We start from the raw sequence: 27,694 nt of genomic DNA, 5'->3' as shown, positions 1-27,694 counted from the left end.
ACCTAAACTACTAAAACTGCTGCTATTACTAAATGCTATTTGTAATAAAGTAAAACATATGACGATCAACTTATATCCATGTGATATTGTTTGTATGTATATTAATTACAATAATTAATAAATTTAGACGAAACATCACCTAACTATCAATAACGTTCCAGGAAAGTGACAAAATCGTGTTTTTTTACACAAAGCATATCGGGCGTCAGTCAGATCTCGTGCGTGCACGATGCGCTGGCCTCTATTATAGCTCGCCGTGGCTATGCCTTACTGTATACTTACTCATTTTCAATACTTGGAAAATAGACTACCTTAACCTTTCAAAAAAATGATTAAAATACAGTAGAACTCGGTTAATCCGGATCTTCGCCTAATCCGGATGAAACTGGAAGTACAAATGATTTGTAATCTTTTTCTTAAGAAACAGCTTCGGATTATCCGGATTATTTAATCCGGATCTTCGCCTATTCCGGACAAAAGTTGCGCTTTCTCTATCGCTTAATCCGGATTTGCCCGACAGTTTTGCCATTTTATGCTAAAAAGTAACGTGGCTTATTGCGAGAAATTTCTTATCTATTGTTCCGTTAATGTGACGCAATAAATTATTGCGGATTTCTTCTTTTCATGAACAGTAATCCCTCCTAACGCAAAATTCGTGCGCAAATGCCCAAACTCGTACTGTTAAACTTGAAAAGATGTCGGTGGAATTTTCGGCAGGATGTCGGTGATGTTTTTCCAATAGAAGACTTTGTTTGATTTTTTGTAAGTTTTCCAAAGAAACTCGTCTTCCGTAACTGTTTTCAAAAGTTTTGAGTGACTACAGATTATTCTGACCCGCATGTCTGAAGATATAACTTTTGCCAGTGTGTTCTTGCGTTAGACGCAGAGTCTACAAATACAATCGTTTTACATGCATAGGCTACTGCATTTCAAAAGAATTCTATCGCTAATATGGTGATCGCGCGTCTCGGAATTGACAGATGACCACACTAATGCGTTCAATTTCGGTGATTTTTACCGATACCCTTCTATCTAGGTAACGTCAGGCTTGATAAAAACCGTCATCGGTTAATCCGGATCTTCGCCTAATCCGGATGGAATCGCCGGTCAAATCGAATCCGGATTAACCGAGTTCTACTGTATAACTGTTTCTGATAAAATTGGTGCAAGTTTTATCACGTGGTGCCCTCAGAAACTGAATTGTATTTTATTTTGAAATCTAGAGAATGTTAAGTTTATTTTACTGTAAGAAAAAAGGATTTCGCATCTTGCGTCAAATGGGTTGGCAATGCCGATCACGGAGTGATTATTCCACTTTAATGATGATGAATACATTTAAGTAGTCCCGGGTCCGAATAGGTGCTGTTGGATATGGTTTCAGCTTAATTTAGTATCCAACTACGATACCAGCCAGCACAAATAAACTACCGTACCGTAGGCTACTCGTAAGCGTTACGTAACGTTTTGCTTGAACCCCCCCTCCCCGATGTGACGCTAATGTAACGCTTTTCATAAACCCCCCCTCCCCCTCGATAGCGTTACGTAATATTTGAACGGTCCCTTATTAAACTGGTCACAAAGTCTATTTATGTTTTGGTATCGCATTTTTCTTTCCCTGGACAGAAAGCCAAGATTGTACCGCAAACAGGACTAACACTGGAATCATGATTTTATATTTAACGAATATTTCGAAAGTGTCCGAGCAACACATGCAAAATGCAGGCTTCAACTTCCGTTCACTCTTGAGAATTTCAGAAAAAAACCTTTGAAGGCAGATTAAAGGTGAAATTAAATATCAACGAAATAAGGTGAAATAGAATTTAGTCAACTTCTTCGATTGTGGGGCCACCAGCTCCCCCGCTGCTTGGTGGGGCTCCTCCGCCTGGGGCTCCAGGAAAACCACCGGGCATGCCACCTGCAATACATTTTTACTATTAGCAAACTCCACTGCAACAACCTTTTATTGTAAATCTAATTATAACTACGGCAGGCCTCGAAATTCACATGTCCGCCGTCACAGCATGTGATGTCCGCGGGAAGTACCATCTAGATCGGTCATATTTGTCCGCCGAGAAGTAACACAGGAACTTGCGACACAAATCGTCATTATATAGCACGAACAATTGTTGCAAGAATATAATTTCCCGCATCTAAAAAATGTGAATAATGTATCCCTTAGCTTCCATTCAAGCAGAAAAACTTTCGATTTTTACGTTGCTTCAACGATTGATGACATTGAATCAGGGTAACAAAGGTGAATTCTTCGCTAAGAATCGATGGGAGTACCGGTACTTCTACACTAAGTACGCGCAACTTAGTTCAAGTGTTACGCCACAATGTTTGGCTTTGATCTCCGAGTAATATTGATAAGGCAAGGTTGGTTACAAAATTAGATTCTACGAGTAGGCTATTACAGCAAGATGCAGCAAAATTTGTTAAGTTTTGGTATTACCGTGAGAAAGAAAAGGCCAGAGAAAATTCACTTTCGCTCACATGATACGCAAAAATAAACCTAAAGAAAAAAGCCCAGTGAAACTTTGCATATCAGAAAAAAGTAGCGTTGGTGTAAAAGTTTTCCGACTCGTGCCCAGAGCATTGTGACGCAAGAAGCCACACGACCTCGTTCGGTGGAAGTTAATCAGTTATGCAGCGTATTTAGCAGCTACGCGGCGCTTGGTCTGATGAAAGCCTTTTGGATTGACTTCTCTGAAAATTTAAAAAGCCTTTTAAACCGTAGCTATAGTTATCAAATGGCGAAGAATTATCAAGATAAAGTGATTAAGCATGACGTTCGACGCTAAAACTGGTGTGTCCGCCGTGAAACTTAATTTGTCCGCCGAGATAGCTGCCCAGACCGGACACGTTTGTCCGCCGTCAACAAAAACGAATTTCGGGGCCTGCTAGGGGATAAGGAATTGACATGTGAGTTTCTCTGTCACCAACTACAAATATTGCTTTGTGGTTTAGTTCACAAGTCAAAGTGACAAGCATAAGCAATAAACTTACCAGGCATTCCACCGGGCATACCACCTGAAAAAGAGCGAATACACATGAATATAGGGGTTTTAAGAGTTTACTCAAATACTCATACATTCAGTCAGATGCTAAACTTAGAAAACCAATGCTACGTGTAACAATGTGGTTTCAGCAAATGCAGTTGATGGTTATTAGAAACATTGATATCAGTGTTAACACCTACCAGGCATGCCACCAGGGGCGCCGCCAGCTTGCTGGTACAGCTTTGTGATGATTGGGTTAGCAATCTTCTCAAGTTCTTTCTGTTGGTATTCGTATTCGTCCTTTTCGGCAGTCTAAAATACATCAAAATACGAAGATCAGAAAAAATAAACGGTAACGATATCTTTTAAATTTTTACATCAAGTATCCAAATATACAAAGTTGTACTTTGTTGAGCAAAACCTTATGAATTTTTTTTAGATGATATAAGCTTCCTCTAAAAAGTCTACTGTAATTGTCATGATAAAGCCCAAAAGCAATCCTTACCTGATTGTTTTCAAGCCAATCGAGGGTTTCTTTGGTTTTTTTCAAAATTGTTGCTTTGTCGTCATCCGATATTTTGTCTTTAACTTTGTCATCTTCAACAGTAGATTTGAGGTTGAAAGCGTAAGATTCGAGGCCGTTTTTGGCGACAACCTTTTCTTTTTGCTTCTCATCTTCGTCCTTGTATTTCTCCGCTTCATTGACCATTCTTTCAATGTCCTCCTTGCTAAGTCGACCTAAAGAAAAAAATAGTTTAAAGACTTCTGCCGCAGAATTACGCATTAAAGAAATAAAACTACCGATATGAGACGGGGTAGCAAAGCTCGTGAAAATTGGACGAACACGAACGTCTTCTACCACAGATTTTTCACTAAGCAAGAAAACTTTAAAATTTTATTAACACGTATTTACTCTTTTCTGTCACTTGAGTTGCAGTGCCATTCCTGTCTAAAAGAAAATCAAATATTTACTTAAAAACTTTGGGAAACACCGAGATTCAAAGTTGTAGAATCTAGATAATTCGCATAAAATGTAGATTCTTATACGAATTGGGGACGCCTTTAATGCAAAGCTTTTGTGCTTCACTTTTAGGAAAACCGTAAGAATAACTGGATTTACTTCAGCATTACAATCAAAGGACAAACTACCTTTGTCGTTTGTGATGGTGATTTTGTTTTCTTTCCCTGTGCTTTTGTCCACGGCAGAAACGTTCAAGATTCCATTGGCGTCCACATCGAAAGTGACCTCAATTTGAGGTACACCACGGGGTGCAGGGGGAATTCCGGATAACTCAAATTTACCCAAAATGTTGTTGTCCTTTGTCATTGTTCTTTCTCCTTCATACACCTACAAAAACATATGGAAAGCGTTTTTGAACTTGTTTTGTGGTGCAACCAATGCAAATAAACTAGATTAAGTGATCGAACATGAAAACTGTGCATGACAAACCTGAATGAGCACTCCGGGTTGATTGTCGGAGTAAGTGGTAAAGATTTGGGACTGTTTGGTTGGAACAGTGGTGTTACGTTTGATCAGTGCAGTCATCACACCACCAGCTGTCTCAATTCCAAGAGACAGTGGCGCAACATCCAAAAGAAGTAGATCTTGGACTTCTTCAGATTTATCACCGCTAAGAATCGCAGCCTAAAAATTGAAAACATGACAAAATAACATCACAAGAGTCCATGTCATGACAAAAGTGAATCAGAATATTAACAGGACTTCACTATATAACTATTCTCACATGATTAGTCAAATCATGGAAATACACACCTGAACAGCAGCACCATAAGCAACAGCCTCATCTGGGTTGATTGACTTGTTTAAGTCTTTGCCATTGAAAAAATCTTGAAGCAATTTTTGGATTTTTGGAATACGAGTGGAGCCTCCGACAAGAACGACTTCGTGAATCTAGGTAAAAAAAAACAAATCTAATAAAATCAAAACTCCGGTCCATAAGTTTACATACCCATTGTGACAGGAATCATAATGCCATCAAGCGCAAAAGAACGTATTTCAAGATTGACTGCTACATGTGGAAATGACCATTGTCACAGTGTCACACTAAACTGGTGCAACTTGACAACACAAAAATGTACCTGATCTTTTCCCATCTTGGCATCGCGAAGAGATTTTTCAACAGGTTCTAATGTGCCTCGGAACAAGTCAGCGTTAAGCTCTTCAAATCGAGCTCTGGTGATTGAAGTGTAAAAATCTATTCCTTCAAACAAGGAATCAATCTCCACACTGGCTTGTGCTGAAGATGAAAGTGTACGCTTTGCTCTTTCACTGGCTGTTCTTAATCGACGAAGTGCTCTCTTGTTGGATGTGATGTCTTTCTTGTTTTTGCGTTTGAATTCCTGGACAAAGTGATTTACCATTCTGTTGTCGAAATCTTCACCTGAATAACAAACATTGGGATTGAAATAGAAGTCGCACAAAAATACTTTCTGAACCACAAACAAAACATTCAAAGTTGATACTAACCTCCAAGATGAGTGTTTCCAGCTGTTGATTTCACTTCGAAAATGCCATCATCAATGGTGAGTACACTGACATCAAAGGTTCCTCCACCAAGATCAAAAATAAGAACATGTCGTTCTTGGCCTACTTTTTTATCCAGTCCATAAGCAATAGCTGCGGCAGTAGGTTCATTGATGATTCGAAGTACATTAAGACCAGAAATGGTTCCAGCATCTTTGGTAGCTTGGCGTTGGGAGTCATTGAAGTAGGCAGGTACAGTAACAACAGCATCAGTGACAGTTTTTCCAAGGTAAGCTTCAGCAGTTTCTTTCATTCGGTGCAAAACCATTGAGCTGATTTCTTCTGGGAAAAAAGTTTTTGATTCTCCCTGCATGAAATCATTGACAAATTGATATTTCATTTTTCAGTTACATATTGTAGGGTTGGGCACTTTCAAATGGTTGAGGATACAAATTTACTCTAATGTATGTATCAAATCAGAACTGAGCTAAAACAGGTCAGAACTTTTGAGAGCATTAAGTTTTGATTTGGAAGTCTCGATTATAGATTTAGCAATGAAGGTGTTAAATCTACACGCAAAATGTTACTTTGTTATTAACCAACAGTGCAAAGATGAAAATTTTGAACTACTTAACTGGAAGATTTTATGTCTACTTAAACACACAATAAAACGGCTAAACTATAAAATAAATGCAGTTCTGATGTGCATTGTGCAATTACCTTTCCAGGAAAATCAGCCATTGTTTACTAAGTCTACAAAAGTTAAATTGATAAAAAAAAAGAATTGTTTTATAGGTATGAGAATAAGATAAATGTTTATAACAATATGAACACACAAAAAGCTAATCAACAACACAAAAAGACCTTGTATTCTACTTGAACTTTTGGCTTGGTGCTCTCATCGATTACTGTAAAACTCCAATGTTTCATGTCACTCTGAACTGCTGGATCATCAAAGCGGCGTCCAATTAACCGCTTTGCATCTGAATTGTTTTAGGATTTTAAAATTTAAAAGCATTGACACACCACATTTTAAAATTTAAAAACATTAACACAACACCACATTTTTGTTGAACACTTTTTATTACATTGCACAAATACATCATTGTGGATTGATAAGATGGGACAATGGAAACTTATCTACAAAACAATTGCAAGCTATAAATTTGATTGAAAGCTGATCTGCTTCACTTGACAGTATTTATAATCACTGATATAGACTGCTTCATATACGGCACTAATCAATAACACTGGTCTACAAATTTCAACTTTTTTTTTCAGGTTTGGGTTTTGACAACTGATTTTGGCTAACTTTGGGGCGCTGAATCTGAAAATGAACTCAGATTTTCTCTATCACATCAAGTTTTCTTTCTATCGTTGCCATTATTAATGAAATTGACCAATTTTTACCCTTTTTAGTGCAGTAAAATGTCAAATATAATATTTTCTGACAGCTATAAACTTTCAAACATAGAGACATTTTTACACTAAATTCATAAATTGGTTCAGATTTCCTTTAAAATAAAAAAAATTCCTGTTATGATAATAATCGTACTAGGACATAGTGGAGATTGGTAGCGTTGAGTTTTTCCATGCTGGCTTGAACTCCCTGTCTTGGCTTCTCAGGCGTTATCTGTGGGTCAGCTGCATCTCTGTGCAGCAGGGTTACCAGATGTAAATTTGGCAAGGAGCCAACTGCACGTTCAAAAAGGGCCAAAAAAGAGCCAACTTTTTAAACAAGGACCCAATTTCGTTAATTGCAACAATATAGGAGGGCTTCTTCTAGAAATGGGATTACCACAGTATGATGCAGACAAATGGAGACTTTTCATTGATAGCTCCAAACGAAGTTTGAAGTGTGTTCTACTTCACAATGGTAACGTGTACGATTCTATTCCGATAGGACATTCGGTAACAATGAAAGAAGAGTATCAGGACATCAAAACCTTTCTTGAAAAGTTAAAGTACCATGAGCATGGTTGGCTCATCTGTGTGGATTTAAAAATGGTGAATTTTTGCTGGGGCAACAAAGTGGCTACACCAAATACCCATGTTTCCTATGCTACTGGGACAGCAGGGCCAAGGATCAGCACTGGAACAAAGAAGAGTGGCCTCCAAGGCTCACCTTGACACCTGGAAACAAAAATATCATACGTGATCAGTTAGTTGATATCAAAAAGATCCTCTTGCCTCCTCTTCACATCAAATTTGGTCTCATGAAACAATATGTAAAAGCTTTGGATCATGAAGGAGAGTGTTTTAAATATAGCCTATGTTATGCTTTTCCTGGTCTCAGTGAAGAGAAAAAAAGAGCTAGGATTTTCAATGGACCACAAATCAGGCAATTGTTAAAGGATGAAAATTTTGTAAAATCAATGTTGGCATTCGAGGCTAGAGCTTGGAATGCTTTCGGTGCTGTTGTGAGAAATTTTTTGGGAAACAGAAAAGCAGAAAATTATAAAGATCTTTTAAGGGAGCTACTGCTTCTGCTTAGTTTTGAAGATTTGGGATGCAGGATGAGCATCAAAGTTCACTATTTGAAAAGCCATGCGGATGAGTTTCCAGAAAGCCTTGAGAAAGTTAGTGAAGAACAGGGTGAACGTTTCCACCAGGATATTAAAATTATGCAGGAACGTTATCAAGGTCGGTGGGATTGTCATGATGGCCGACTATTGTTGTAGTTTTAAAAGAGAAATTATAGATGCTGCTCATAAAAGAAAGTCCCTCAAAAGAGCCTTTTTAAGCTTATAAGTGAAGAGTTCATATTTATGAAAGCTCTTTTTTTGACTGTTTCTGAACTCGCCCTGTCCAAGTCCCTTTGAGTCAATCTTTATTTTGGCACTTTGCTATTTCTGTGTGTGTCTTCAGAATTTCTGCACTCCATTGGAATGTCTATGTGCATATTGTGTGAACTGTAGGCTATAATTCAGAAAATACCTTGTCACTGTCCTATCGACATGTTCGTCAGCATAATGTAGCGTTTGATGTTATTATGGTTGCTCTTTTGCATGCCTATTTTTTATTCCAAGGCATGAAATTTTAATAAAGACAACGCAAATTTGTGTGAATATAATATAGAATGCTTGTTTGTTAATTAAAGCCAGATTATTGCAGGTAAAACAAAGTTTATTGCAACAGAATTCCTTGTTTTGACAACAGAAGGGGGGCAAAAATTGATTTTTTTCAAAAATTAGGGATATTTCATATCTCAAAAACGTGATGTGATAGAGAAAATCTGAGTTCATTTTCGGATTCGGCGCCCCAAAATTAGCTAAAATGGGTTGTCAAAACCCAAACCTGAAATTCTGTGTAGACCAGTGTAATAGTAGTTACCGTAATTAAGCCCATGATGCATCTTTGTAGAATAGCTATTATGCAAATATTGATATGAATTTTAGCACCTATGTTAAAAAGTTTTAAAACAAATTAAGACATTGAGAACTTCGAAATTATAATTCTACAAGGTTGGTCAGGTTTTTCAGACACTCATTTTTAGGCAGTTGCTATTTGACCGGTCATTTTTTTTTCTTTTTTAAAGTAAAAGACGAAAGAAAACAGTGCCTACTATGTAAGTTCTAAATTCAACAATTTTAATCAACTGAATCAGCGGCGTGTACAATGTTTCTCAGGCTGGTATCCCCAAGGGTATGAGTTCAATACTACCCAGTAAGCGTTTTAATTCAAACTGAATTGCCTGCAAAAACACTGCCTAAAAGTAAACTGAACATTGACGAAAAAAGTAAACTGAGCTTTTTACAACCAAACTAACTTAAAAAATTAGGTCGTTGGCTACCAAATTAAAAATTGACCACAAAAATGTAGCAGCCTAACGATTGAGTCACTGGGTGCAACCTAGTTCGTACCCTGAAAAGATATAGAAAAAATTGCAAATGCCGAAGTTGCTGTTTCCACGAACAAACAGAAAAGATCAATAGAAAAAAATAGAACAAAACCGAAGTCGCTGATCGCAGTTTCCGCAAACATTTTAAAAGAGTTAGGGCTAGGAAAAGATCGAGAGAAAATTTTTGAAGAAGCTGAAGTTGCTGATCAGAGTTCCCGCAAACAAACAAGCTGAAAAGATCGAGAAAAAAATAGAACAAAGCCTAAGTTGCTGTTCGCGATTTCCGCAAACATTTTAAAATTTCCCGTAATAATCCTAAAAGTTTGCCGAAGTCGCTGATCAATCGCAGTTTCCGCAAACATTTAAAAAAGGTTTAGGGTTAGGATCAGAGTTCCCGCAAATATTTTAAAATTTCCGGTAATGATCCTAAGAGGTTTTGTTTATTTGCGAAAACTGCGATCAGCGACTTTGGCTTTGTGCTACGATATTTTTTCTCTCGATCTTATCAGAGAGAAAATTTTAAAATGTTTGCGGAAAATGCAATCAGCGACTTTGGCTTTTGCAATTTTTTCTTTTGATCTTTTCAGGGTACGAACTAGGTTGCATCCAAGTCACTTCGGGTAAAAATTTAGTCTAAAAAAAATTGCTTCCCAGTAGTATCGAACTCATTCCCTCGGGAACACCAGACTAAGAAATATCGTTTACGCCACTTATCCAGTTAAATAAAGTGGTTGAATTTAGAACTTATATAGGCACTTTTTTTTTCTCTCACCTTTTGCTTTGAAAGAGATGGTGAATGAAAAAAATACCTCATGACGGGTCCCACTAATTACCCATAAGCACCATAAGTACGGTACCCATTAGGGTGTTACATTTTTGTACAACCCAGAGCAAAATCGTTCAATATATCATTTATTTGATGGGTTTTTGCACAAAAACTAGTCAGCACAAAAAATAAATTAAAAATATTTATATTTTGAGGTTCCACGCTCTATGGGTAATATTGGATAAAATCTAAAAAATTCAAAAAAATGCAGGATTTTTATGCCTGCTATTTCTTGGATTTATTCATGTGTATTAACTTTTTTTTCAGCAAATGGGCTCTAAAAACAATAGTTTATAAAATCAAGTTGTTGTGTACTTATCTGGCAACCTAGAATATGAAATGATATCTTCACGCGTCACTAGAAATCGGACTAAAATCTTGGATTGCATTGGTTATCCAACTGAGTTACCGCAGCTTCAACTTCCTACTAATGGTGATGTAGCAAGAGCTTTCTTTTGGTTAAGAAATAAAATAATGCTTGATCAAAATACTGAAAAAATTCCTACATTTGTTGAAGTAAAGACATTGTTAGTACAAAATATCATTCAGTTGTGGGGAAAAGCTGGTCTGCCACATGTTAACATTGATCGTGTAACTCAAATGACGAAAGAACTTTTTGATCAGGTGAAAAAACTTCAAGCTAAGCCATTATCTCATCTAAACTCCCCAGCATATTTAATGAAAGTAGCTGCATTTCAGAGTAAACTTGAGAACTTATTTGATGTGAGTTCCTGTAAGTGCAAAATAACAGTTGAGCAGCAATGGCACAAGAAAACAGTATGCAAATGTGATTTTGAAAGGCGCATTCCAGTGCTAGAACCAGGGTTTTTAACTGACCTGAGAAATAGGAGAATACAAGTGATTGGTGGTTTAGATATTCAGGAAACTGAAGCAAATATGAGAAGAATTAGCAAATACAGCTGTAGAAACCATACACCAGAACCATGTAGAGTTCTTTATGGACAATCAATACAGGGAAGCAGTTCAGCAATTGATGAAATCGAGTCTAATGGGTAGTGATGATAATTATGAAATGGAAAGTGCACAAATCCAAGTTGAAGAAGATGAGGCTGGGCCATCTAATCGTACAAAAAGGTTAAGTGTTGTTAGCACAGATAACTGTATTATGGCGGATAAAAAACTGGCTTCAAATCGTTTATCATCATCACTATTGAACTCAGCTGCTGAAATATCTGGACATCCAGAAGCAAAACGATCCCATGTTACAGTTTATCGGCATAAGTTGGCACTGAGGAACACGTTGCTTGGTGAAGTAGAAGAAAAAATGATTAATGCTGTATACTATCAGCTATGCTTTGATGGAAAGCGAATATTCAACAGAGAAAGACTTGTATGTTTGGCCAATTTCACTGATGAAGAAATCTTCATAGCTCTTAAAACTTTTAGAAGAAATGAGAGCGTTACCGGGGAAGCTTGCTTTTTGGCAATAAAGGAGTTGATCCAACCCAGCTTTTTCAAGAAGATTCTATGTGTTATGACAGATACAACATCTCTTAACACAGGACACAGGCGTGGAATTTGTGCAAGAATTTCACAGCATGTTAATAAAGAGTATGAGCATGATGTGCTGTTATAGGAATGCTTATTTCACATAGTCGAATTGTATTTGGGAGATGTTATTAAAGCTCTTGATGGCGATACAACATCACCGGAGTTATTGCAGCATGGATCGGTTTTTAACTTTATTTCGAAGATTTCAAAACATTATCTTCTGGCTAATAATTTGACCACCCCTAATTTAAAACCAACTACAAAAAGTCAACAGATTTTATCTGACTTTTTGGAAGCTGAGTCCACTAAACCTGCTTGCAAGAAATCAATTCGAGATGATCAAGCAGTTTTACTAGCATTGGCTTGCAATACATTCAGACAAGTTCCAAGTTCTTTCCAAAAATATTTATTTTACAAGCAGGAGACAGTGGGACATGCAAGATGGCTAACAACTGCAAATGGGTATTTGCGCATTTTATCATTTTGTCCATTTCAGTTGAATTCCTCACAACATGTTGTTCTGAACCAAATTTCCCAATTTATTGTTGATGTCTACACTCTAATGTTTTGTTCCATTTTTAAAAGACCCAGTGCGGTTGAAGGACCAGCCTTAATGCTTCTGGCAAGAGAATGGTCAGCTAGACCCCTCAAAGCTTTCTTTGATATCACCAGTAAATGTTCTCCTTGTATTTCATTGGGTGACGGAGGAATATGGCAAAGTTTCAAAAATAACCAAATGCCAAATGAAAGACTGATTGGGAATGTTAAGAAATCCTTAGAGGAAAAGAAAATCAAGGATAGCAATGATGACATGAGTGACGAAAAACTGAAAAAGATTGATACAGCGATCAGAGGATATGTTACTTGCATGACCACCAGTCTCGAATATCTGTAGGACACTTGATTTTTTTGTAATATTTCGTATATTTAAAATATACAGATACACTAGTGAATTGTAGAAGATGAGAGTTTGATATTATTTAGTAATACAGTGCATGTATTCAAGGGCGTTGATAGGACGTGGGCAAGGGGGGGTCTTGGCCCCCCCTAGAATAATCAATATGATTGTGAAACGTACTATTTCAATAAGAAATGCCCCAAATTTTCCACTTAGCCATGACCAGAGGTGTAAAGTAATGAAAGTAATTCTACTTATGTAGATTACATAAGTGGCGCCCCCCTAAAAAATGTCAAAATTACAAAAAACGCCCCCCCCCCCCCCTTAAAAAAAATTCTGCCGACGTCTTTGCATGTATTAGCCCATGTCTATGTTTCTTACCAGGACAGATTCGATAACATTACTCATACTGTTACTGTGTTGTTCATATGATAAAATCGCCAATATCGGGTGAATCGTTAACGCAAGTGTGGAACCTCAAAATATTATTTTAAGTGAAAAATATTTTGACATAGTTTGTTTGAGTGCATTTCCCACCAAACAAACACTATATTGTAGTAGGTTTGAAAAAATGTAACACCCTAGTACCCATAAGTCGCGTCAAATTACCCATAAGTCGTGTCGAATTACCCATAAGTCGCGTCAAATTACCCATAAGTCGCGTTGAATTACCCATAAGCCCCATAAGTCGCGTCGAATTACCCATAAGCCCCGTAAGTCGCGTCAAGTTACCCATCGACGCAACTTATGGGGCTTATGGGTAAGTTGACATGACTTATGGGTAATTCGACGCGACTTATGGGTAATTCGTGGGACCGCTCATGACTGGTCAAATACCGTAATGTTATAGATTAAAAGATTGGAGCCGGTCAAATAGCCACTTCCCGTACCTTATTTTTATTATCCTTTTTTAGAGCTAAGCAATGTATGTCAGGGGTCGATCTTAACTTTTTTTTTCACTAGCCCACCGGACTAGTTGCTCCCCGTTTTCACTAGCCCGCACGATTTTTCACTAGTCCCACCAGTTTACTGACTTTTCACTTGTCTGATGACGTATTAAGATAAGTGTTTTGGCTTAGACTGAAACTAACTAAAGGCTTTCAGTACGCACAAGAGAGCAACAATACGCGCAAAAACACCTTCTAGGTAACGGAGGCACACGAGCTCTTCAACTACGACAAGGTAGCAATCCAAAGAAGCCTCAATAGCGATAACTATCCAGCTAACACTAAGCGTTAGACACTTTGTAGTAACGTTGAATCAGCATTTGATCACGATATATCAACAAAAAAACGTTAATTTTGCTAACTGCTGCTTGCTGGGATGCTGACGTCTCCGTGCTGACCAGGGTTGCCAACCTGTCTTCACCAAAAAAAGCCAGACCTAGTCACAAAAAAAGCCAGCAAAAAAACAGCTGAAAAAGCCAATTAGTATTCATTAAACATACACATATAAAAAGTGCACAACCAAATAGTGTCCCACCGAATTTTAACTTCAGCGACAACGCAGAAACATAGTTAATGAAAAGACTAGCAACTAGAAAAATTTCTAGTTTCGGCTTCAAAACGAAATTCGGTCGGACACTACAACCAAATATAAGGTAGAAATTACTGCTCGAATTGACGCAGACCGAATTTTTTCCTTAAAAAAATCGCGAAAGATAAAATTAAGCCAAAAAAAGGCAAAATTATGTTGGCTTTTTATTAATTTGACAAAAAATCGATGAAACATGAAAAAAAGCCAGAAAAAGCCTAATTTTTCTGGCTTTTTTTATTTATAAAAAATAAGCTAAGTGAGTTGAAAAACAGCCAGATTCTCAAAATCTGGCTTCAAAAAAGCCAAATTGGCAACTCTGTGCTGACTACTACCGCACGATTTTTCACTAGTATTTTTCACGACTACTACCACGTCCACGCGTCGTGTCTAGCAAAAATGCGAGAAAAAAGTAGTCACGTGCTCAGTCGAACGACTTTGCCGCCTTCTTCGTTTGCAGTATTTCAGAGTGACGTCGCCGATCGCCATTTTGTAAGCCAAAACTTTTCACCGGCGAATATTTTCACTAGCCAATCGGACTAGTACTGCAAAATTTCTACTAGTCCGCGCAAATTTTCACGGCAGTGGCTATTTGACCGGCGCCGGTCTTTGAATCTGAAACACTATTTGACCGGTCATGACGTCACTATACAGTCACTTTTTTCTTTTTCTCTTTCAAAGCAAAAGACGAGAAGCGCATATAAGTTCTAAATCCAACCGACTCATTCAACTCGTTACGTGGCACGTGCGATACGTCGCCGCCTCCGACTCTAGAGGGACTGAGTTCGATACTACCCGGAAGCGTTTTTTTATTTATTTATTTTTTTTTAACTAAATTTTGACACGAAGTGCATTTTTGTAGTCAGTTTATAATAACTTAGAGTTTTTTTAATTTGCTGGAATTTGAGAATTTCTCTGGGTAATTTTCCGATTGTGGCCGTGCTAACTACTGATACGGTATATAGCCTACATAATTTTTCAATTCAGACACGTTTTAAACTTTTCAAGGTTTTGCCACCTTTTCCTGTTCATTAACGTGCTGGTAGGTCTATATCGATTTTTGTAGTTAGTATCTTTTTCGTCCCGGACGCGTTAATGACGAAAAATAAAATGATTGATTGATGTGACCGTGTTTGCCGAACGAAGCAATACATTTTTGCTCTCAACAAGTTAGTTATATACAATGCTTCTTTTAAAACAATGGTAATGGTATGTAAATGTAATGCAACTCAAATTAAAAATTGACTACAAAAATGCACTTTGGGTCAAAATTTAGTTAAAAAAAAAGAACGCTTCTGGGTAGTATCGAACTCAGTCCCTCTAGAATAGGAAGCGGCGACGTACCACATGCGCCACGTAACGAGTTGAATGAAATGGTTGGATTCAGAACTTATATGCGCGCTTCTCATCTTTTGCTTTGAAAGAGAAAAAGAAAAAAAGTGACTGGACAATGACGTAATGACGATCAAATAGTGTTTCAGATTCAAAGACCGGCGCCGGTCAAATAGCCACTGCCTATTTTCACTAGCCATTGGCTAGCGGACTACCGCTAAGATCGAACCCTGTATGTGAACCTTGGTTTGGATTAATGAAGTCTAAATCCCGAAAACTACAAATTTGAATACGGTAGTCTAACTTCTTACCAAAAACAGTGTTTGTTGGATTCATAGCAACCTGGTTTTTAGCAGCATCACCAATTAGTCTTTCCGAGTCAGTAAATGCCACATAGCTTGGAGTAGTACGATTTCCTTGTTCATTTGCAATGATTTCAACCTGCAATATACCATAATGTTACAGTAAGTATTGTGAGTTTTTGACATGATACCAATACTATTTTTCAAACATAGGCTACTTCTTTATATTGTCTGGTTTGTTTTGCAGAATATGATATTGTAGTATAATATTGTATTGCAGAATACATTAGTGTGCATGCATGATTTTGATGCACATTTAGGCTACTGAACAGAACTGCTGGTACCGTAACTTTTGGTAGTGGGATATACTGAGTAGACCAACTTACACACACAGTGCACTTACTTTAGGACATTTTCACCACTTTTAGTAAAACTTTTTACATGCAGAGATATTGTGTCGCTATCTTGGTTACTTTCATCATGTACCGTAAGCTATTACTTTACCTTTCCATGTTGAAAAACACCAACACAAGAATATGTGGTTCCAAGATCAATTCCAACAGCGGGTCCTTTTGACATTTTGGATAATTTACTATAAAAATTGACTAATAATTATTCTATTAATTTGCCTGCAAGTAAACTTACTATGTTGCTGGTTCAATAATTTGTAAGTAACGTATTTTGGGCAAACATGACAAAGTTACTAAATAATCGAAAAAATCCAAACACTAATCTGAAATTCACAGGCCGCACCGATAAACTGTCTTACACAAAACCGTACAGCGTAGGTAATTTTCCCAACCGACTCAAAAGAAGTCACCACAAGCCACAACAGCAACGACACATGAACAGCTACACGCAAATGACCATTGACCACGCTGCTCTCAGTAAAGAAAATGCGGTTGATAAATCATGTGAAAGGCGGATCACGTGCTTTGCAGTCAACCAATCAGGTACTATTGATTTGACTTCGAGAAGTTTCTTTGATGACATCACTTCTTTTACGTAATTCAAGCCTTTGATAGCGCTGTTTCTCAATGAGAAAAGGTATTCACTGCACAACAAATGCAAATTGAATATTCCCGTTCTACTTTCGTGGCGAGTGCTCAATTGGAATTCCACGAGAAGTCGCTTATACCACACTTTTCAGTGAAAGAACAATTTTTAGAGTGGCTTTGTAGCCTAGCCTATCTAAAATAAAATTTTGTTACTGAAATGATTTTTCCATAGTGAAAAAAAATCTTTTAGGGTGTGTCAAAACAAGTAACAACAATGCGCAATTTGAACGATTCCACTTTCTCAAAACGCTCCAAGTTAGGTTATAACCACTGAACTTGATTTTTTGAATTGTGATGGATGTAGCCTATGCAACAGTTTGTGATCAAAATTGGAGGCAGTAGCGCACCGAGCATGGGGCTAAGGGGGCTCAAGCCCCCCCAAAAATTTGCCACTAAAAATAAAGTTTTTGTATGCTCCTCATTTATACATTTTGCTCACAGGTTAGGTATGAATAAGACACAACAATACAACAGGGCTGAGCATTATAACAATAATTCACTTACAAATAGTTTTAACAGTTGAACGTTTTCGGTTTAACTTATGCCCTCCTCAGGAAATAGGAATTTGAAATTAAAAAATGCAATGAATTTCAACTTTTTGAAGATAAAGTTGCATTAGGAAAAGGCAACTACATAAATAACTACGGTACGAAAAAAATTGCTCCACAGAGAACGTGATACATCAAGTAAATGTTGAGGAAAACGGACTCGCCTCCAGCAAATAATTGTTTGTTTAAATTTGAGTTATACCGTTTGATTAACAGTGCTTCCTAAATTTTGGTGTCATATTGGGATTTGTCTTTGCGTAAAATTTTAAATAAGTCAGCAGAGAATTTTCGATCAGAGCAAAAAGAACATTCCATGATATGGTCTGGCACTTTTCTTTAACTCCCTAAAGTTCAGATGCTCCTGTACTCTCGTGGTCAAATGTTTGGTAGACAACGTACCGATGTAGCCTACCGTACGTCAATGCCGAATCACACGGCCATGTAAAACTGTAGGCTATACGACGTTTGAGCAGAGAGACGAAGGCGTCTCGGACTTTAGTTGAAAATACGAACTAAATTTGAATGTTTTGTAAGTAGAAAAAACGTCCACATCAAATTTATTGTTTACAAAATTAGTGTTTTGTTTCAAACTGTTTTCGTGCTAGTTGTTGTTTTCGCACTTGTTTGTGTTGGAAAACGGAAATCTAATTCTATTTTGTCATACATAACGAAAAAGTTGAAATCTATAGATGATTGCGAGAGTGGACGTAAGGATGAGAAAGCTGATGGTGCTTAGTAGCGTGGAGTTCACTAGGCTAACTTCTAATCTGATTGAGAGAACGAATCCTGATGTATCGGCAACCGGTGAGTTGTGACTTGTGAGCAGTGGCGTAGCCAAGAGGGGGGTTCAACACCCACCCCTCTTGGCACACGTGTTACGTCACGATATTGAGAATGATGCTTTCAGTTTCTTTATGTCTTTAAAACAAAGTTTGCCTAATTTTACGCGAAACTGCATTAAAAGAGCGAGTTTTGCCAATACCAAACATTTAAATGTCTCAGCCAGGAATTAGCAACAAGAAAACATAGAAACTTAGCTTTATTTCGGAAAAATGCCGAAGAAAACATGATCTTATCCTTTTGCTATACCACCAGACAGCACCATTTTACAGGAATATTCATACCATATCCCTGATTCATACCCACATTTTTGTTGAAAATGCTCTCAGAATGCACCAAATTCAAAGTAATTTTTCAAAAATTTCTGCGGGAGGCCGCCCAGACCCCCCACCGCTGGGTGTCGTCTTAAGTGAACACGCCGTCAACCTCCCCCTTTCAAAATTCCTGGCTACGCCACTGGCTGTGAGTGCCTTTAAATATTAATCAAAGGGATGGGCAATTTGGGCATTGGCCTATTATCACTGTCACTATTGTCGCAAATCACTCGGCCTACAAAATAGTGCAGTGCTATTTTATTCATATTGTGTATAATAACAGACGAAACAACAATTTTTTGTCAATCTCTTTGTCTGTTTCCACCTATCTGCTATGCTTCGATCTCAAGCACTTTTTAGATCCCTTTGGCCGCGTTAGCTCTTTTCAGTTCAGTTATTTTTATTTTTGACTATCATATCAAAAACGATACACGTCAACATAGCGTCAACAAGCGGCGCTGGTTCGACTCTCGGGGTGTGCGCTTGAGCAACGCATTGTCAGGACTGCTCTCCATTCAGTTGCACCTAGTGAATGGAATATTTCCTCGGCAACAACACTTTAACAATCGGAAAACTTCACTCTGCCAATCTCGGTAACCGGCCCTGCGTCAAGAGCCTCTACAAGTATGCGAAACTACTAGGAGTAGGCTAATTAACCTATCAAGGCTTTGTCAGTCCGAGGATAAAGATTCAAAACCAACCAACCTTTCCTAATCGTTTGTATAATCATGACGTAATTGTTTTGATAACTAAGTGCTATTTTGAATATGCCTGGTGTGCTGTAATGTAGTAGGCCTATAACTCGCACTGTGTCTCTTGTTCTAGAACAGTGGTTCTTAACCTATGGGTAATTACCCACATGTGGGTAATTTCAGGATAGCAGGTGGGTAATCAGCTGAACCAGAATATTTAGAATTATAGATGTAACAAACAATGTCACTGCTGTAAGTGGTAAAGTTGCTTTATTACTCATGCTTTTTTTATTATTTGAGTCCGTTCAAAACAACCAAACAAGCACAGTGATATTTTATCATTTTTAGAATTGTTTCGTCATAGTGATTTATTTTTCGCATCATTTTTGTTGCCGGTTTTATGTAAGCTAAAACCTCAATTGCTAAGGTAACAGGGATCAGTAAGTCAGTAGATGTAACAGAAAATATATTTCGCACTTGTTAGTGCATCGTCAGTTCTGATAAAGGGCAGTTAAGTTGTTATTTAAAACATTACTTGTAGGTTTTAACTGCCCTTTATCGGAACTGACGACGCACTAACAAATGCGAAATATATTTTCTGTTACATCTACTGACTACTGATCCTTGTTACCTTAGCAATTGAGGTTTTAGCTTTCTAGATATGGAACAGGGATCGTTTTAGAACAAGACTAGGTCAGAAAGCGAGGCAGACTCCGACTCAGCTCAGCAGCAGCCTAGAGCAGTTAGCTACGGTTTTATGTATTTCATTTTTGCGACATAATAGTAAGATTTTTCTTGTATAATCAGTTCAGTTACAGTTGTTTTATAAGCAAGCTTGATGGCTGCGTTGCTGTTAGCAGTTGTTTGAAGTAGTTTATATAGCTAAGTGTACATTTAGAGTTAGTGTTGAGACGAGCGAGCTATATTCTTTTGAAGATGAAAACTTGGGAAAATGATGGGAAAAGCATATCCAAAAGTTGTGCAAAACCACTAACATTGTTGACTATGTTCCCTTCCACTTATCTCTGTGAATCAGCATTTTCAAGTGTTGTTGCTTTGAAGTCAAAATTTCGAAACAAGCTGTTAGATCTGAAGTCAGATTTGCTTTGTGCAGTATCCAAAATCGCACCCAATATTGCATCGATTGTACACAAAAAAAGCGCAAATGTCTCACTGAAACTATTGATGCCGTTCTTTACGTTAAATGTTGTTTTTGTTGAATAACGCTGTTTTATATTTTTAATATGGTAAAATAGATAAAATTAGATTTTGGGTAATGGGACTTTGATCTGGACAGAAATGGGTAATAAGGGAAAAAAGGTTAAGAACCCCTGTTCTAGAATCTTCTTAGGTAGTTCCCCATCAACGATGTTCTAGAAACTGCTTGAAGTTGTTAGAGTTGCCAAACTAACAATTCCGTGAAAATCTTTGTCAAATTTAGCATTGCAAAAACAATTCAAACACCATCAATTTAGTTTTAAAATTCGAAATTATTTTTAAAAAATATTAAAAATATAAAACTGCTTATTAAATTAGACTATAAACTACAAGATGATTTTTAATAGAATAAAACTAGGCAACTCTATTCTCACAGACAAATTTCACAACAAACCAAAAACACGTGACTTCCAAATCAACGAAATGTTCTAGAAGGATTTTGTGTTTGTCCAACTGGAAGCTTCATGAATTGTTGTTCTCGAAAGTGCACTGAATGGTATATAACCAGTTGTGTTAAAGCTTATGCCATAAACATTTAGCAAAGAGACCAGCATGTTGTTGCATGTTAAAGTTCTGACAGGAAACGTTGATCAGGATAATGACACTAATCTTAATGGGCTTACGTTTTTAAGCAATTTTAGTGCATTGTGGTGTAGGCTACAGTATGAAAGCTGTGTTTTATGATAAGTTATGAACAGTATATTAATGCCACATCGTCGAGTTATCAAGAAGATTAAGCGTTTATTAAGTTGAGTTGAGGTGCCTGAGAATAATAAAATTCATTCAAAATAAAAGTTATAATTTAAGGTAGGCCTATCGGTAAGCTACTAAGCTTGGGCTTAATTTTTGCAGATATTTTCTTAGCGCAGGCAATATTCAAATTGTTTTAACCTTGTCTGATTTGACATTAGAGTATCATAACTGCAGGAAAAATTTCTTTGCTATATCTGTAAGTTGGTTTAAATTAGGTACCGTATTAACTCCTCTGCTACCGGTACTCTATATTTTAGGACTTGCTTGAGCAGTCAGGTTTGTTCATAGTTCAGCATAATGTAGACTTTTTTTTTTGCAGATTTTGTGTGACATATTTCTGATTTTTCTGTAATTTGCTTAGTGTTTGACAGCTTTAGTTTACAAGACATTCAATATGGTGAAAGGACCTGCAGTTGGAATTGATTTAGGCACAACATATTCCTGTGTTGGTGTGTTTCAACATGGAAAGGTAACTAGCCTGTTTCTGTTAAAGTACAGTTTTTCAGTTATGCCACTTATAAAGAGTGAATTAATTGCCTTCAGTCTTAATCACGATTTATGAAACATTGTAGTTGTTTTTATTCATCCCTTTGTAGTTTGGTATCTGCATTACTACGCACTATTTCTTTTCTAAATTGTTATATTTTTAGGTTGAAATCATTGCTAATGACCAAGGAAATCGTACCACTCCAAGCTATGTTGCTTTCTCTGATACTGAGAGGTTAATTGGAGAAGCTGCCAAGAACCAAGTGGCTTTGAATCCAACCAATACTGTGTTTGGTAATTTTAATAATTTGTTTGTCTAACCTATTTCAGTAGTCTATGCTCTATAGCAGGGTTTCCCAAACTGTGGTCCATGGACCATTGGTGGTCTGCGACGACTGCACAGGTAGTCCATGGCGATATGACAAGAAATTAAAAAGTCACACATATACGTTGTACAGTACGTACCCTGTCAAAGATAATTGCCACAGCTCTTTACAACTTAAATGATTTTGAAAGCTTTTACTATCCAGTATCGTAAATCTTACTTGTTGCACCTTCGTTGCAGTTAAAAAGTTGTTTACAAAAAATTAGCGGTCCGTGGCCCAAAAAATTTCACAAATAGTGGTCTGTGGCTCAAAAAAGTTTGGGAAACCCTGCTCTATAGGCCTTTCTGACATTTCAACGATTTTTGGTGTCTATATGATCAATATTTTTCAGTTGTAATGCAGGTACATCTACTTCCAGTTTTTCAGTTTCTTGCTTTTATACTTAGGAATTAAAACTACGTATTAAAATTTGTTGTTTTCCTAAATATGTGTGTATGATATTTAGATGCAAAGCGTTTGATTGGACGCCGATATGATGATCCTTCTGTGCAAAGTGATATGAAGCATTTGTCTTTCCATGTCATTAATGATAGCACTAAACCTAAAATTCAAGTAGAGCACAAGGTTTGTGGATTGGTTTAGTTAATATTAATGCATCAGCGATTCTGTTTGATTTTTTCTTTGCTTCATGTTCTGATAGTGAATTGTTCTACTGATCTTAAATGAACTTAATGTTAAACTGATCTTAAACTGTACCATGTACTGTTCAACAGTTCATTGTTTTACACAATGGAAACATGTATCTGTATTTAATGAACTCTGTAACTATTGCCCTAGCTATTACACTTAACTCATTGTTATATATTTATAGCCTGTGAGTCTTTTCCTGTTTGTAAGAGCTGGCCAGCTTAAAGCTCAATTTTTCATTTTTACCAACATTGGAATTGTTTTGACATGATCTTTTTAATTGCAGGGAGAAACAAAAACTTTCTCTCCAGAAGAAATCAGCTCAATGGTTTTGCACCGCATGAAAGAAACTGCTGAAGCTTATCTTGGAAAAACAATCACTGATGCTGTTGTTACTGTACCTGCCTACTTCAATGACTCCCAACGCCAAGCTACTAAAGATGCTGGAACCATTTCTGGTCTTAATGTACTTCGAATCATCAATGAACCTACTGCCGCAGCTATTGCTTATGGACTGGATAAAAAAGTAGGCCAAGAACGACATGTTCTTATTTTTGATCTTGGTGGAGGAACCTTTGATGTCAGTGTACTCACCATTGATGATGGCATTTTCGAAGTGAAATCAACAGCTGGAAACACTCATCTTGGAGGTTAGTATCAACTTTGACTGTTTTATTTGTGGTTCCAAAAGTATTTTGTGCGACTTGTATTTCAATCCCAATGTTTGTTATTCAGGGGAAGATTTCGACAACAGAATGGTAAATCACTTTGTCCAGGAATTCAAACGCAAAAACAAGAAAGACATCACATCCAACAAGAGAGCACTTCGTCGATTAAGAACAGCCAGTGAAAGAGCAAAGCGTACACTTTCATCTTCAGCACAGGCCAGTGTGGAGATTGATTCCTTGTTTGAAGGAATAGATTTTTACACTTCAATCACCAGAGCTCGATTTGAAGAGCTTAACGCCGACTTGTTTCGAGGCACATTGGAACCTGTTGAAAAATCTCTTCGTGATGCCAAGATGGGAAAAGATCAGGTACATTTTTGTGTTGATGTCAAGTTTCACCACCCTGTTTAGCAGGGATGGATCCAGCCTCTAATTTTGGGGGGGGGGGGGTGCTGCTGAAATCTATTTTCATTCAAGGAGGTCCATCAGTGTGGCACTGTCAAAATGTGTCTCTGCTGTATTTATCATACTGATAAGCATTCATGTTGTTAATAGAGATGTTTTTGTTTAACATTAATAAAGACCTGAAAATGGAGAAAGTTTGCATGAAAAACCAAGTCTTAAAAACAAGCATGAATAAAAAACACTTCTGGTATAACAAAATTCAAGAGCATGATGAAAGTTCCGGAAATATTCTAAAGTTTAAAAACATGAGCAGTACAAAACACATGATTATTTCCATTGGTACACATTCCATAATCTACACAGCATCAACTCGTTACATGCTGATATAAAATGCTATCATCTATCAAAATATAAAGTAATACTAGTAGATCTTAATACCATTAGTTTATTAAAATAATAGCAATTTGAAATTTTTTTGGGGGTGTGCAGTTGCGCACACTCCCCCCCGTGGATCCATCCTTGCTGTTTAGTGTGATGCATGCCCTTCAGTCAATCCCAGAATGCATGTATATTTTTTCTTTACAGCCTTATGTTGGGCAAATAAACTCATGTATTTTTTGTGTTATTGAGCTTATATCTTGAGCCTATTAGACTTGTTTTTGTTACCTAGATTCACGAAGTCGTTCTTGTCGGAGGCTCCACTCGTATTCCAAGAATCCAAAAATTGCTTCAAGATTTCTTCAATGGCAAAGACTTAAACAAATCAATCAACCCAGATGAGGCTGTTGCTTATGGTGCTGCTGTTCAGGTGTGTATTTCCATGATTTGGCTAATCATGCGAGAATAGTTATAAAGTGATGATGAAATATTCTGATTCACTTTTGTCATGATATGGACACTTGTGATGTTATTTTGTTATGTTTTCAATTTTTAGGCTGCGATTCTTAGCGGTGACAAATCTGAAGAAGTCCAAGATCTACTTCTTTTGGATGTTGCGCCACTGTCTCTTGGACTCGAGACAGCTGGTGGTGTGATGACTGCACTGATCAAACGTAACACCACTGTTCCAACCAAACAGTCCCAAATCTTTACCACTTACTCCGACAATCAACCCGGGGTGCTCATTCAGGTATGTCATGAAATGTTTTGATGTTCCATCACTTCAATCTAGCTTTTGCATTGGCCGCATCACAAGTTCAACAACGCTTTCCATATGTTTTTGTAGGTGTATGAAGGAGAAAGAACATTGACAAAAGACAACAACATTTTGGGTAAATTTGAGTTATCCGGAATTCCCCCTGCACCCCGTGGTGTGCCTCAAATCGAGGTCACTTTTGATGTGGACGCCAATGGTATCTTGAACGTTTCTGCCGTGGACAAAAGCACAGGAAAAGAAAACAAAATCACCATCACAAACGACAAAGGTAGTTTGCCCTTTGATTGTAATGTTGGTAGGGGCTAAGGTTAGATATATAAACACTGTGCTACTGATTTAGATTTAAACAGCAGTTTACGGAGAATTACTTTTATTTTAGTTTGACAAAAAGTTTGTGTGACTGACAAAAAGTTTTACTGCATTGGGTGTTTTTTTGTTGAAGAGGTTTGTTGCTGCTTCAGTATGTGCACAACTGCTGTGTGCTCTTTTGTAAACCAGTACTTTTTTGTAGGACGACTCAGCAAAGATGACATTGAGAGAATGGTCAATGAAGCTGAGAAATACAAAGATGAAGATGAGAAGCAGAAGCAACGCATTGAAGCCAAAAATGGCCTCGAATCTTACGCTTTCAACCTCAAATCCACTGTCGAAGATGACAAAGTTAAAGACAAAATATCTGGCGATGACAAAGCAACAATTTTGAACAAGGCAAAAGAAACTCTTGATTGGCTTGAAAATAACCAGGTTTGTATTAAGGAAACACCTTTTTTTCTAACTTGAAGTCCTTGAATAGTGAGAAGTAAGGAATAGCTCAGCGCAACATGTTTATCAGCTAAAAATTATTAGCTTCAGGACTGATATTTTTTTGTCTAACTTTTAAGTTGAAATGATGAAACCTCTTGAGGTCATAAAAAGACGAGCCATTTCAAGCTTCGAAGTTACACGTTAATCTTTACACTACCAGAGGGAGAAACAATTACTTTGGATCAGTCGTTTAAAATGCTTGTACCATCTTTTCAATGACAATGGTGGGTTGTACAAATGATGTTTCATCAGCCTTTGGAGTCGCCAGTACCAGATGATTTTGGCCTGACTACAAGCTTAACTGTCTGATACATTGCTTATGCCAGTACCTGAGTTACATATTGATCAAATTTTTGTAGACTGCCGAAAAAGAGGAATTCGAGTACCAGCAGAAAGAACTTGAAAAGGTTGCCAACCCAATCATCACGAAGCTGTACCAACAAGGTGGCGGCGCCCCAGGTGGCATGCCCGGTGAGTGTTAGCATTTATAACTTGTGCGTATTACTGCAGCCACGTTAAACAATTTCTCACCATTGAGGTATTTTTCTAAACACTTTCTCTCATCTTCTGCACCAATTGAATCATTTAAATGCTTGTTCTAAAGGTCTCTAATCGTTTGCTCCAAAGCCGATTCATTGACATCAATTATTTCAGGAGGAATGCCTGGCGGTTTTCCCGGTGGAATGCCTGGTGGAGCAGGTGCGGCTTCTAGCGGCGGAAATGCTGGCGGTCCAACCATTGAAGAAGTTGACTAAGTTTGAACTTGGACGCTTTCTGCTACGCTTACGTTTATTCGAACTTTTCTTGCCTATTTTCAATATCGTTTTCTTATGTAAATGTCTGTAAATTATAATTTAGCAATAATTTGTTTTGTGGCCTGCTCTACGCTGTTTCACGTTTATTGTTTTGTACATACCAGTAGTCTAGTACTAGGCCTACATCCCTACATCATACCGTGTTGCGCTTTTCGTTTGCTTGTTTGCATGAAGTTTTGTTTTTTAAAAGAGATTGAACGCACAACCCCAATGTGTGAAGTTGTATTTGTCTGGTGTGGTATCGTTGTTGGGATGGGATCGTTTATATTAGAACGTCGTTTCCGCTTTGTCTGAGCGCTTATTGCTGCCTCGTTTCTTATGACAACACCACGACGTACATAGCAGGTTGTGGAGTCAAAATGTAATTGGAAGCTTCAGCAGAGAGAAAGTGGCATCATGGGCTTTGTCATTTGGTGTTTGGTGAGGTAGAACGTGCAAAAAGTTTGCTGCTTTACGACATGCCACTGTTAGATATTACTCTGGCTTGCATCATATTGCTTAGGATACTTTCTTCCGACATGAAAACTGTCTAAAAGTATCAAAATTTACCATCACTTGCAACGAACTGCTTTGCGTGGTTGCATACTCTCAATTATGTGAGGGAAGTGTATCCCTAGATCCGCTACTGATAGCTAAGACTTCCAACTGCTGTGCTTGAAATATCCTCTGATCTCATTCGGAGATAGTTTTCAGAAAACATTTTGGCATTCTAGCTCTTGCGTCTTTTTATTTTCATTCCAAGAAATTGTAATTGCAACACTTGTGGTTATGGCCACTAGGGTGGAGTGAAAAAAATTTTTTTTTTCAAATCAAAAAATCAGATTAACCAAAATTGGCGTATGGACCTAAAACCAACTTCTGAGAAGGTTTTGGGTTTGTGCCACCTACACCGAGGTGGCCCATAATTTTTAAAGGTCATCCGAGGGTCAAATTTCATGAAAATCCCATAACTTGGAAACCGGTTAAGCTAGAATGTTGGTTTTTGGCTTAAAAGTTCCAGAAGGTCCATGTTTATATATGCTCTAATGCAACTTTTGTCTCTATTTTAACTATATAAGCTGATAATAATAAAAAATGACGTTTTAGTTTGAAAGCTATGTAACGTGGAGAATTGAAAATGCTATATTTGAACTATTTGCACCCATAGTTATGTGTTAAAGCATAATAGGTACAAACTGACTAAGTGCTGCTTAAAA

General features: G+C 37.4%; 2 protein-coding genes across 2 annotated transcripts; one reads left to right on the top strand and one right to left on the bottom strand.

Moving 5' to 3' along the window:
* Nucleotides 1-1,657: 1,657 nt before the first annotated feature.
* LOC145787702 (heat shock cognate 71 kDa protein) lies at nt 1,658-16,377 on the bottom strand. Its single transcript, XM_082599502.1, has 12 exons — nt 16,233-16,377; nt 15,738-15,867; nt 6,349-6,467; nt 5,488-5,851; nt 5,100-5,401; nt 4,774-4,911; nt 4,450-4,644; nt 4,149-4,347; nt 3,505-3,737; nt 3,200-3,311; nt 3,007-3,030; nt 1,658-1,915 (listed from the first exon to the last, which is right to left on the bottom strand). Exons 1-12 carry the CDS (start codon nt 16,305-16,307, stop codon nt 1,821-1,823), a joined length of 1,986 nt encoding a protein of 661 aa, XP_082455628.1. The 5' UTR covers nt 16,308-16,377; the 3' UTR covers nt 1,658-1,820.
* Nucleotides 16,378-21,462: 5,085 nt separating this feature from the next.
* LOC145787083 (heat shock cognate 71 kDa protein-like) lies at nt 21,463-26,785 on the top strand. Its single transcript, XM_082598801.1, has 11 exons — nt 21,463-21,620; nt 21,802-21,931; nt 22,469-22,587; nt 22,937-23,300; nt 23,386-23,687; nt 24,394-24,531; nt 24,658-24,852; nt 24,949-25,147; nt 25,391-25,623; nt 26,043-26,154; nt 26,338-26,785. The coding sequence occupies exons 1-11, from the start codon at nt 21,546-21,548 to the stop codon at nt 26,436-26,438; spliced, it is 1,968 nt and encodes a 655-aa protein (XP_082454927.1). The 5' UTR covers nt 21,463-21,545; the 3' UTR covers nt 26,439-26,785.
* Nucleotides 26,786-27,694: the final 909 nt, after the last annotated feature.

Source organism: Aplidium turbinatum, chromosome 18, assembly GCF_918807975.1.
Source record: "Aplidium turbinatum chromosome 18, kaAplTurb1.1, whole genome shotgun sequence".
NCBI lineage: Eukaryota > Metazoa > Chordata > Ascidiacea > Aplousobranchia > Polyclinidae > Aplidium > Aplidium turbinatum.
Note: the sequence above shows the minus strand (reverse complement) of the source record. Positions and strands in the feature narration are given on the sequence as shown.

Coding starts and splice junctions, on each gene's coding strand:
- LOC145787083 (XM_082598801.1), top strand. CDS start 21,546: ATGGTGAAAGGACCTGCAGTTGGAATTGATTTAGGCACAACATATTCC. Junction 22,588..22,936: donor AAATTCAAGTAGAGCACAAG/GTTTGTGGATTG, acceptor TTTTAATTGCAG/GGAGAAACAAAAACTTTCTC. Junction 25,624..26,042: donor ATTGGCTTGAAAATAACCAG/GTTTGTATTAAG, acceptor AAATTTTTGTAG/ACTGCCGAAAAAGAGGAATT.
- LOC145787702 (XM_082599502.1), bottom strand. CDS start 16,307: ATGTCAAAAGGACCCGCTGTTGGAATTGATCTTGGAACCACATATTCT. Junction 15,868..16,232: donor GTGTTTTTCAACATGGAAAG/GTAAAGTAATAG, acceptor GGTATATTGCAG/GTTGAAATCATTGCAAATGA. Junction 6,468..15,737: donor TCCAACAAACACTGTTTTTG/GTAAGAAGTTAG, acceptor AAAACAATTCAG/ATGCAAAGCGGTTAATTGGA.